This window comes from Oncorhynchus nerka, linkage group LG4 (assembly GCF_034236695.1).
Source record: "Oncorhynchus nerka isolate Pitt River linkage group LG4, Oner_Uvic_2.0, whole genome shotgun sequence".
Lineage (NCBI taxonomy): Eukaryota > Metazoa > Chordata > Actinopteri > Salmoniformes > Salmonidae > Oncorhynchus > Oncorhynchus nerka.
Window position 1 is genome coordinate 19892733 of NC_088399.1, and position 12393 is coordinate 19905125.

General features: G+C 43.5%; 1 protein-coding gene across 1 annotated transcript in view; it reads left to right on the forward strand.

Moving 5' to 3' along the window:
• Nucleotides 1-12300, forward strand: part of LOC115120233 (lipoxygenase homology domain-containing protein 1) — a 53563-nt gene extending 41263 nt beyond the window's left edge. The window contains 9 exon segments of the mRNA XM_065017334.1: nucleotides 2580-2765; nucleotides 3232-3359; nucleotides 3705-3822; nucleotides 7524-7701; nucleotides 9443-9628; nucleotides 9880-10050; nucleotides 10471-10609; nucleotides 10976-11131; nucleotides 11282-12300. Of these exon segments, the coding sequence (XP_064873406.1) occupies nucleotides 2580-2765; nucleotides 3232-3359; nucleotides 3705-3822; nucleotides 7524-7701; nucleotides 9443-9628; nucleotides 9880-10050; nucleotides 10471-10609; nucleotides 10976-11131; nucleotides 11282-11762 (1743 nt within the window). The 3' untranslated portion in view covers nucleotides 11763-12300.
• Nucleotides 12301-12393: the final 93 nt, after the last annotated feature.

Sequence of the window (12393 nt, forward strand, 5' to 3'; positions counted from 1 at the left end):
AAATGGACTGAAATAGATGCCAGCAGAGCCATGTATTTAAAGAGTTGGGCCAATGCAGTTTCTGCATTATGATGCATTTACATGACACATTCTAGGAGAGCCATCCAGAGGTGGCGCTCCTAGTGGCTGAGGACTTTAATGCAGGGCAACTTAAATCGGTTTACCTCATTTCTATCAGCATGTTAAATGTGCAACCAGAGGAAAAAGAACTTTAGACCACCTTTACTCCACACACAGAAATGTGTACAAAGATCTCCCTCGCCCTCAATTTGGTAAATCTGACTGTAATTCTATCCTCCTGATTCCTGCTTACAAGCAAAAACGAAAGCAGGAAGTACCACTGACTCGCTCAATACGGAAGTGGTCAGATGACGCAGATGCTAAGCTACAGGACTGGTTTGCTAGCACGGCCTGGAATATGTTCCGGGACTCATCCGATGGCATTAAGGAGTATACCACATCAGTCACCAGCTTCATCAATAAATGCATCGATGACATTGTCCCCACAGTGACCGTACGTACATACCTCAACCAGTAGCCATGGATTACAGGCAACATCCGTACTGAGCTAAAGGGCAGAGCTGCCGCTTTCAAGGAGCTGGACTCTAACCCTGGAATCCCGCTACCCGCTCCGACAAACCATCAAACATGCAAAGCGTAAATACAGGACTAAGATTGAATCGTACTACACTGGCTCCAACGCTCGTCAGATGTGGCAGGGCTTGCAAACTATTACGGACTACAAAGGGAAGCCCAGCCGCGAGCTGCCTGTGACACGAGCCTACCAGACGAGCTAAATTACTTCTGTGCACGCTTCGAGGCAAGCAACACTGAAGCATGCATGAGAGCACCAGCTGTTCCGGATGACTGTGTGATCACGCTCTCCGTAGCCGATGTGAGTAAGACCTTTAAACAGGTCAACATTCACAAGGCCGCAGACGGATTACCAGGACGTGTACTCCGAGCAGGCATTGACCAACTGGCAGGTGTCTTCACTGACATTTTCAACCCGTCCCTGGCCGAGTCTGTAATACCTACATCTTTCAAGCAGACCCCCATAGTCTCTGTGCCGAAAAACACCAAGGTAACCTGTCTAAATGACTACCCGTAGCACTCACGTCTGTAGCCATGAAGTGCTTTGAAAAGCTGGTCATGGCTCACATCAACACTATCATCCCAGAAACCTTAGACTCACTCCAATTTGCACACCGCCCCAACAGATCCACAGATCACACAATCTCTATTGCACTCAACACTGCCCTTTCCCACCTGGACAAAAGGAACACCTATGTGAGAATGCTGTTCATTGACTACAGCTCAGCGTTCAACACCATAGTGCCCTCAAAGCTCATCACTGTTTTCAACTCTCTAGAGACAGCAAGAGCGGTAGAGATACTCTGAATGATCGGCTATGAAAAGCCAACTGACATTTACTCCTGAGGTGCCGACCTGTTGCACCCTCTACAACCACTGTGATTATTATTATTGCCAAAGGCTCCAGCTACCCTAGTCATAGACTGTTCTCTCTGCTACCGGACGGCAAGCGGTACCGGAGCACCAAGTCTAGGTCCAAGAAGCTTCTTAAGAGCTTCTACCCCCAAGCCATAAGACTGCTCAACAGCTAATCAAATGGCTATGCTATGTACATATTACTTCAATTACCTAGAATAACTACATTGACTCGGTACCGGTACCCCCTGTATATAGCCTTGTTATTGTTATTTTATTGTTGCTCTTTTATTTTTTACTTTAGTTTATTTAGTCAATATTTTCTTAAGTAATATTTTTCTTAAAACTGCATTGTTGGTTAAGGGCTTGTAAGTAGGCATTTCACGGTAAGGTATTCAGTGTTATGCTACACCTGTTGTATTCAGCGCATGTGATAAATACAATTTGATTTGATTTGATTTGATTTACATGACACTGCAACATTCTTTGCCAGCCATTAACTAATACATGGGGAATATTTAAACAGTGCTATGTAACTGAATGTCTGGAATCAGACTTACATTTTAAAAGTTGGCCTAAATATATGGCTCTGGGTGCCAAAACTAATTTTGGGTGCCGATAAGCTTAAAATGTAGATGCCAGTACTTATCATATTTTAGTGCCAATATTTTATAAGGGGTGCTGGTACTCAAGCTGTAGAACATTGAGTTGAGCACCGGCCCAACTCGAGCACCGGTCACATTACAGACACACACACACACACACACTACACACACACACACACACACACACACACACACACACACACACACACACACACACACACACACACACACACACACACTACACACACACACACACACACACACACACACACACACACACACACACACACACACACACACACACACACACACACACACACACACACACACACACACACACACACACACACTACACACACACACACACTACACACTACACACACACACACACACACACACACACACACACACACACACACACACACACACACACACACACACACACACACACACACACACACACACACACACACACACACACACACACACACTGTTTGATATGATTGCTCTATGCCCTCCTTGTAGCTCGGACATGACGGCGCCACTCCGGAGAGCTGCTGGTTGGTTGATGAGCTAGCTGTTGCCGTGCCAACCAAAGGGGTTAAATACATTTTCCAGTGTAAGTGCTGGTTGGCCAAAGATCGGGGCGATGGACTGACTGCCAGGGTGTTCAACGTGTTGGATGCAGATAGCATCACCATCTCCCAAAAGGCAAGTATCATTACATTAGTTCCCTTACTGGTACAGTATTCAGCTGTACTTTCTCTACCTCCTAGTTAAACATCCATTACCTGCAAATACAATACTGGACACCTACAGTACATTGTCATGTCTGTTTTATGTATAAAGCCTGCTGAGGCTGCTGAGGGGAGGACAGCTCATAATAATGTCTGTAACGGAGCGAATGGAATATAATCAAACACATGGAAACCATGTGGTAAATGTTGATACCTTTCACTTACACTGCTCCAGCCATTACCACGTGCCTGTCCTCCACAATTAAGGTGCCACCAACCTCCTGTGATACAAATATACTGTTAAACACAGCCTTTTTGTCACACTGATCAGTTTAACTGGCAAAGTATGTTCATTTAATGTGTTCATTGATTTATGTGATTGGTTAATTTATTAGTTGACTGATTAATGAATTGATTGATTGATTGCGTGTTATTGTCAGATCATCTATGAGGTGACGGTGGTGACGGGAGATGTTCAGAACGCTGGGACAGACACCCAGATCTACGTGTCTGTGTTTGGGACCAACGGCACCACAGAGGAAGTCCTACTGCAGAAGAACGAGGACAGGTAACAAACACACAACTGGCCCAAAGTTCACCCACCTGACTAAATGTTCACACTTGAACAAATGCACAGATTTAACACACTCAAATAAACACAGCCCAAAGACATCAAGTGGTATTGAAATTACCAAACTACAATTTTATTCAACATTCGGCACACAATTGGCCCAGCGTCGTCCAGGTTTGACCGGGGTAGGCAGTCATTGTAAATAAAAACCACATAAAAACAATCTCCAAATAGCATAGAATTGTCTTATCTACTGTGTATGTGATGTGAACTAGTGGTGTTTACAGTATAAAATACTCTCCCTTCATGCATTATGCTCACACACACTCTGGCTGTCTTTAGGTTTGAGCGGGGTCAGGAGGACACGTTCAACCTGGAGGTCGATGATATTGCTCCCCTGAGGAAGATGAGGGTCCGTGTTGACGGCTCTGGTAGCCGACCTGACTGGTTCCTGGCTAAGGTCAGTACTGGAAAGATGTCACAGTCTACACTCTTAGAAAAGGGTACCAAAAGGGTTCTTCACCTGTCCCCATAGGAGAACCATTTTGATTCTGGGTAGAACCCTTTTAGGTTCTAGATAACACCTTTTCTTCTAAGAGTGTACCGACTTAATTCAACAATGAGTCCACACACCACAGTTGTAGGGTCTTTGATTAGTCAATCAATCAATCAATCAATCAAATATATTTATAAAGCCCTTTTAAAATTAGCCGATGTCACAAAGTGCTATACAGAAACCCAGCCTAAAACCCCAAACAGCAAGCAATGCAGATGTAGATTACTTCATGTTTACTGTAACAGTACAATAAAATACAATGATAACAGGTGTAGGGATTTCTGCCGGGACTGCTACATTAACTAAGTGAGTGAGTGTGTGTGTGTGTGTGTGTGTGTGTGTGTGTGTGTGTGTGTGTGTGTGTGTGTGTGTGTGTGTGTGTGTGTGTGTGTGTGTGTGTGTGTGTGTGTGTGTGTGTGTGTGTGTGTGTGTGTGTGTGTGTGTGACAGACATGGGTGAGGCTTTGCTGTCTGTAAGTCTTAGGTCACAGTGTTGCTCAATTCACAACTTCCCTCTCTTGCCTCGGTCACACCGACAGTATCATTGAGCAAAATGGTACGCACCATCATCTGGATATGTGTGTAACAAAAGTTCAACATTCACCTTCTGCTACCATTTCTGTCAAACTTTCTACTCAAAGAGTCTGATGCATACGTTCGATAAAACTCACTCACACACACACACACACACACACACACACACACACACACACACACACACACACACACACACACACACACACACACACACACACACACACACACACACACACACACACACACACACACACACACACACACACACACACACACACACACACACACACACACACACACACACACACACACACACGCTGATCCCTGCCTGCAGGCGATAGGTCACTGGATAATTCAGCCACATACACCAGACAGACAAACTCATGCAATGCTGCACAGTAGGAGTCAGAGTGCATCTGGGGTGAGCTTCAGTGAATGGCATGTAATTGTATTGACCCATTTCAGTCCGTGTGGGGTTGGAGCTATAGCCTGGTTGCCTTGTCTGTTCAGTTATTACATTCCACTCCGTGTACATTTGCCATAGAGACTTTCTTCACTCTAAAAATATGAACATTCTATCATTAATGAGCTCGAGGAGATCAGATGAATTGATCCTGATTTGATAACCCTCACAGTTATCCTCCAACCACAAAGGTTATGCAAATATTGCAACTCTCACCTTTATTGAGCAAAAAATGTCTTCGTTTTGATTTTGAGCCTCAAAATACAACTTTCCTAGCTAACAGCTAAATGGTTTTGACTTTGTTATAATTCTAATTCTATTTCCAAGATTCCATATGTTGTCATGGAAAATGTTCATGTTATTTCCAACAACCAATAGCAACTCCGCCGGAAATCCAGCTACATATTGAACATTGAGATTGCCAAAAGGCCAGTCTCTTTGGCATATGCCACAAGGAGTAGAATTCTACAGAGACTGGTACCCAGACTAGGTTGGAGCATGCAGGCTGCAGAGACTGAGATGAATCTGTTCACCGCAGACACACAAAGCAGCCTGGTCTCATAGACTAGATGTAACATAACAAACGTAAATGTGGGACACTCAAATTAATATGATATGTTACGTTTGGTATGGTTACATAAGACAGGAGGTTACTTAAGGCAAAAATGAAAGTAGGGTGGGGGTTGTTTGGTCAGAGTGGATGAGTGTGCATAGAACGGGAACATCTAGCAACCCAAAGGTTGCGTGTTTGAATCTCATCACATTTGAGCAACTTTGCAACAATGAAGCTAACCTTTAACCTAACTCCTAACCTTAACCCCTAGCCTAGCTAACCTTAGCTTTAGCCACCTACCCACTTAGCTAATGTTAGCCACAACAAATCGGAATTTGTAACATATCATACATTTTGCAAATTTGTAACACATTGTACGAATTTCAATAACTCTGTTCCAGTTCTGTTTGATGGTCAACATTGAATTGGCAGCTAGCTTTTCCTTTTCAGTACAAGATTCACTACGATGCCAAGACCTTACCACTCAGATGGGAAAAAAGGCATTTCCTATGCAGGAACAACCCCTCCATGTCTCTCCAAATCACCCAGTCTGCCTCTAGACTAGCCGAACAGTAGCTAAGCAGTCAGGGCTCATACCCAGCCGTGTCTGTCAGTGGCTGGGCCGTGTCCTTGAAATGACCCAGTAGCTGTACAGCATCCCAAAACAGATGTGTACTGCCAACGTTATGGATTACACACACAGAGCATGTTTATTTCAAATGGCCACTGCAGTGAACTGGGCGCACTGCCAGCATGCTAATCCCACTCAAATTAATATATTGATGGAAGTTAATGCAGGTTGGGCTGCCTGAGCCAAATCCTTGGGTTTTTATAATGGGCTAATTTCTTCAGTTATAACCTGTCCATGACAAAGGATCAAATACACTGGGAGAGGCAAGTGGAATAGAGATATGCTCATCATGTTACAGTATTTATATATACAGTATATGTATATTTCTGCATTTTATCACTATGGATTATGGCTCATCTTTGTTGGTATTTGTCTGGCATTGTCCTACGGATAATTGTCCTACGGATCATTTCTGTACAGCACTTTGAGATTTCAGCTGATGTACAAAGGGCTATATAAATACATTCGATTTGATTTGATTGTCCTACAGATAATGGAATTGTCCGAAGATAATGGCATTGTCTTACAGATAATGGCATTGTCATACAGATAATGGAATTGTCCTAAAGATAATGGCATTGTCATACAGATAATGGAATTGTCCTAAAGATAATGGCAAAGGTATACAGATAATGGCACTGCCCTACAGATAATGACATTGTCCTAAAGATAATGAAGTTGTCCTAAAGATAATGGCATTGTCATACAGATAATGTCATTGTCCTAAAGATAATGGATTGTTATACAGATGATGGCAATGTCCTACAGATAATGACATTATCCTACAGATAATGACGTTGTCCTACAGATAATGGAATTATCATACAGATAATGGAATTGTCCTAAAGATAATGGAATTGTCCTAAAGATAATGGCATTGTCTTACAGATAACGGAATTGTTCTAAAGATAATGACATTGTCATACAGATAACGGAATTGTCCTAAAGATAATGGATTGTTATACAGATGATGGCAATGTCCTACAGATAATGACATTGTCCTACAGAGAATGCATTGTCTTACAGATAATGGCATTGTCCTAAAGAGAATGCATTGTCTTACAGATAATGGCATTGTCCTAAAGAGAATGCATTGTCTTACAGATAATGGCATTGTCCTAAAGAGAATGCATTGTCTTACAGATAATGGCATTGTCCTAAAGAGAATGCATTGTCTTACAAATTGTTCTACATACTGTACATGCATAGTGTTGATTGATGGTTTCTCCCAATAGAATTACAGCAGTTATGTAAAGGTATGAACTCCCATCCTCACCCTTTAATATGCGCAATACAATCTAAATGTGTAAAAAGGTTGTTACTGTAGGTAAGAATTTGTCATTGTGTCAGTCACCTTACCTCGTAAAATAATGGTTAATTAATACAAATTAAAAAATGATAATTAATGATGATTTCCCTCAGATCATCATGCGTAACCTGACCACAGAGGAGGTGTCAGTGTTCACCTATGAGGAGTGGCTGTCTAAGACCAAAGGACCCAAGAGGACCATGATCTGTGAGATGGCTGCTGTGGTGGATGAGGAGGAGATGGTGGAGATCACCACCTACATTATCCAGGTCAAGACCAGCGACATTGGAGGTGGGTCAGTCAGTCAGTCAGTCAGCCTGCCAGTCAGTCAGTCAGTCAGTTAGTCGGTTAGCCAGGTAGCCAGTCAGTAATTCAGTCAGCCAGCCAGCCGGTCAGTCAGTCGGTCAGCCGGTCAGTCAGCCAGCCAGTCAGTCAGTCAGTGGCAGTGCACAGACAAACCACATTCTACAGTCTTCATGTTTGTACATCATGTTTGTGTGACTGACCAGGGTTCCCTATTCATAAAGCGTCTGAGTAAAAAGTGCTAGGATCTGTTTTGTCTTTTAGATTATAATAAATGGATAGGAGAACCTGATCCTAGATCAGAATTACTACTCTGAGACGCTTTATGAATACAGGCCCATGTATCAAACTCGACTATATTATCCCACTGAATTAAAGCTGAGTAATTACTGTAGTTCCTGAACCACATTTACTACATTTGCTTGTAATCACACTATTCCTCCCTTTCTTCCAAATCCATGCTATTTATCCTACACTGCACCAGATTCAGCTTCAGTCCTGTTCCTAACTAGCTGGGATGTGCCTGTTACACTATATTCTCCTGTTTTACTTTATCTCTGTGGTGCAGCGGAGTCATTGCTGCTCGGAGAGACGCGAAGCAGCAGCAGAGGTGGAATACGACAATCCATTTTGAGTCATAGAGGCTAATGAAAGAGAAACTTCTCTGAAACCTCTCACTCGGCTTTGGTTCTTTAGCCGTGCAGTTTTCCACCGCAGAGGAGAGAGAGGAAGACTGCTGTTTAACACGATAGAGGGGCTAGGTGTCTATGCTAACTTCAAAGAGCTCGTCATTCTGTCCTTGGCGGCCTGTGTTACTGAAGACATGTCTTCTCACCAAACCTGTGTGTGTGTGTGTGTGAGGGTAATAATGATAATGAGCAGAGCTGTCACACACAAGACATCAGTGAAGCTCTGACTGCTCTGTGAACATTACACACACACACACACACACACACACACACACACACACACACACACACACACACACACACACACACACACACACACACACACACACACACACACACACACACACACACACACACACACACACACACACACACACACACACACAGGTTAAAAACATGTGAGACACGTGCACACACTCAAGCACACACATGTGAATCAGAGGAAACAGGGCTTCTCTGGTTTCTCAATTGAGGTTTGATAAGGTAGTTGGTTAGTGGTTAATGGGGGACTATTGGAAAGGTAGTCTATGGAAGTAAATTGTATTGGTGATTTGATTATTTTTCAAGAATGTCGGACTGCTGATGGTGAAGTGATGTTTGAAAAGGCAGAAGGTTAGTAACTGATGGGGAATGTTTGCAGGGACCTGTTTGTAAAATCAGTCTATGAAAGTAAATTGTATTGGTGATTTGATTATTTTTCAGGAATGTCAGGAATGTCTGAAAAGGCAGTCTGGTGACTGTACGGTTATTGGTGAATGGATTTTTATGAAGGCTGTAGTGTCGACTGGTGGCGAGTTGAGCAATGAAAAGGCAGGCAATTAGTGGTTAATTTTTAAGGCTGTAGGCTATACCTGCTAAGGATGAGTTGAGATTCATGAAGGTGTAACAAAGGTGGTTCAGTGAACCATGTTTACATGGCCTTTAGCTCAGAGAGCTAACACAGTCTTGTGGTGCGCATGAGATCTGGGTTCGAATCCCAATCAGCCAATAGCACCGCAGTTTTTCATAGAAGTTGGTAACTCTCCTCCCTCTCTGCACAGGGGCAGGGACTGACGCTAACGTGTGGATCATTGTGTTTGGAGAGTGCGGTGACACTGGGACCCTGGCGCTGAAAGAGTGCCAGAAATCCAACAAGTTTGAGCGCAAGCAGACAGATGTGTTCCGTTTCCCTGACGTACTCAGCCTCGGGGAGCTCTCTAAGGTTCGGGTGTGGCACGACAACTCAGGTGAGCCAATCAGTCATCAGGAATATGATGACATGACAATTACGATCACAGTGAACCAGTCAAAATATGAAACCTGCACGCCTATTGACTGTAACTAACCTTGCACTGTGTGTATGCACCAACTGATGGTGAACTACTAGATCAATTCTTCAGGTTTCTCAGCAATACTTTGACTCAAAACACAACAATATATGTTTCCCGCCTGTCTTTCCCGTCACTTGTTTCATACTCTATTGTTATGTCATGATCAGGGCCTGCTCCAGGATGGCACATAGAATACATCGATGTGAAGGATGAGGCCTTGGACAGGACATTTCGCTTCCCCTGCGACCGCTGGTTGGCTCAGAACGAGGACGATGGTCAGATCATGAGGGAGTTGTCCTGCGCCAACAACGACATTTTAGACCTCAACGAGAAGACCAGTAAGATCAGCCGCACACAAGCCTTATCTCTCTTTAGTAGGGTCCAGTGTTTCTCCTGGTCTGGTCATCCAGTCAGGAAAATCTCCTAGCTTTACATTACTCCAATCAGATCATAATGAAATCACTACAGTGTACTGTATTATGTAATCTACTTTGAATCCTATTCTATTGCAGTGTTTCTCAAATGCAGTCATCACGTAACCCCAAGGTTGCAAATGTTTGTACTAGCCTGCTAAGCTCTTTATTGGCTGAATCAGGTCTGCTTGTAATGGGCAAGAACAAGCATTTTCAACATTGGAGTTACGCCAGGACTGGACACTGACCATACTAATGTCAATGTTTGCCTAATGGACTGTTCATATGAAGAGAATACAGTCTTCCCTGGGCCAAGCTAACGCACTGTCTACTTTTGTTTGAAAGAATATGAAATTATTACCACCACGGCGGACACAGACGACGCAGAGACCAAAGAGAACGTCTGGATCGCACTGGAGGGGAAGAAGGGGCGTTCAAAAGAATTTATGATGGAGAACTCATCAAAGAAAAAGAGGTTCTTGCGGTACGCTGCTCTTCAGATTAGTTTAAAAACTGGAGTTTTGTTTGTGTAAAGGATGAGCAGAAATTATTGGGGTTTTCTCCCTTTTTTCTTACGACAGCCAGGCTCATTGGAATGATCTCCCTTGGCACAAGGAACACTTTTACAGACTCAACAATATACTCTACTCTCAAGGAATTCAATCACTAGTAATAAACTCATTAGACGTTTCCAGGCATGTAAAGAAGAGCTCATGAAATCTAATCCGACAATCTATTTTTCTAGAATAACATTTTTGCTAAATGATTAAATTCTAGTCAGTTGTAATATTATTCCCTTGTCATATTCTTTAATGGTTTAAGGTTATGTGGCTTTGTTATTTTCATTCAGGGGAAACAAGGACAAGTTTGAGTTCTCCTCCAAACAGCTTGGGGACATCGCTGGCATCTGCCTGGGCCACACCCCCAAGGATGGGAAGAAGGTGAAAGGTGAGGCGTTCTGGCACGTGAAGGAGGTCGTTGTCATAGAGAAAGTGCTGGGCAACAGGTGAGTGACCCCTAGCCTGACCCCAGGTATATAAACCACCTGGGGCTTATTTGGTAGGGTGCAAAGCCCTGCAGCTCACAATAAACTGTGTGGAAACCCATGAGTTTTGTGTCTTGTGGAAGAGACAATCATTCTCCTTCTCTATCCCAGGTTCATATTCATCTGCAATGCCCTGATCCCCCTCTCCCCGAAGAGGGACGAGTTTGTGACCATCGAGTGCACCAAGGCCATCGAGAGCTTCGCCAGCAAAGCCCGCAGCCTGGTGCCTGTCAAGTACGAGATCATCCTCATCACGGGCGACGAGAAGGGGGCAGGCACCGATGCCAATGTCTTCATCACCATCTACGGTTCCAACGGCGACTCGGGCCGCCGGTCGCTACGTCAGAAGTTCCGCAACCTGTTTGAGCGTGGCCAGACGGACCGCTTCCTGCTAGAGATGTTGGACATGGGTGAGCTGCTGAGAGTGTGTGTGGAGCATGACAATACCCGCCTCAGCCCAGGCTGGCTGCTGGACCGCGTGGAGGTCACCAACACAGCCAACGGTGTCACCACCATCTTCCTGTGTGGAAAGTGGCTGAACACCAAGAAGGCGGACGGACAGATCTTCAGGGTCCTCTACCCAAAGTACTAAAGACCTCATATTGAGACTTCTCTTCGCCGTGTGTTGGACTCTACCCAAGCAACTCCGTAATGAAGAGACACAAACTCTGAATGGAGTTTGGATGTGGGCAACGGTTTCATTTTAAAAATGTTATTGCCTCTATATGGTCATGATCTCAGGAAAGGAAAATTTTTATATATTTATTACTACATTTCTAGAATATCTTATAGTTTAGCTTTATTGCATTACTACTGAAGGCAAGTGGCCTGGCGTTTATGGCTAAAACACAATAGGGTCAATAAGGCCAGGTAACATGATTGTGCCACCATTTTAAAAGTACCCATTATCAGGAATGGCATGTTGCTCAGCTGCTTGGTTGTAAATTAGGTTTTATAAGAAAGTATACTATTTTGTACTGCTTATTCCAAAACACTTTTTGTTTTTCAAAACTGCTTTTTAAGATTGTGGTTTGACTGATGTGTTCATCTCCCGGTGAGATTTCGATTACCTTGTGAAGACAGACTCAGAAAACAAATCAAAAGAGGATTGTCAACCTCATCAGGATGGAGATCATGCGTCTCATTTTCAATGAAAGCATTTTGTAGGGATTATTTTTTCTTTTTCTTTCATTCTTCGCCTCTAACTTCAAAGAGTCATAACT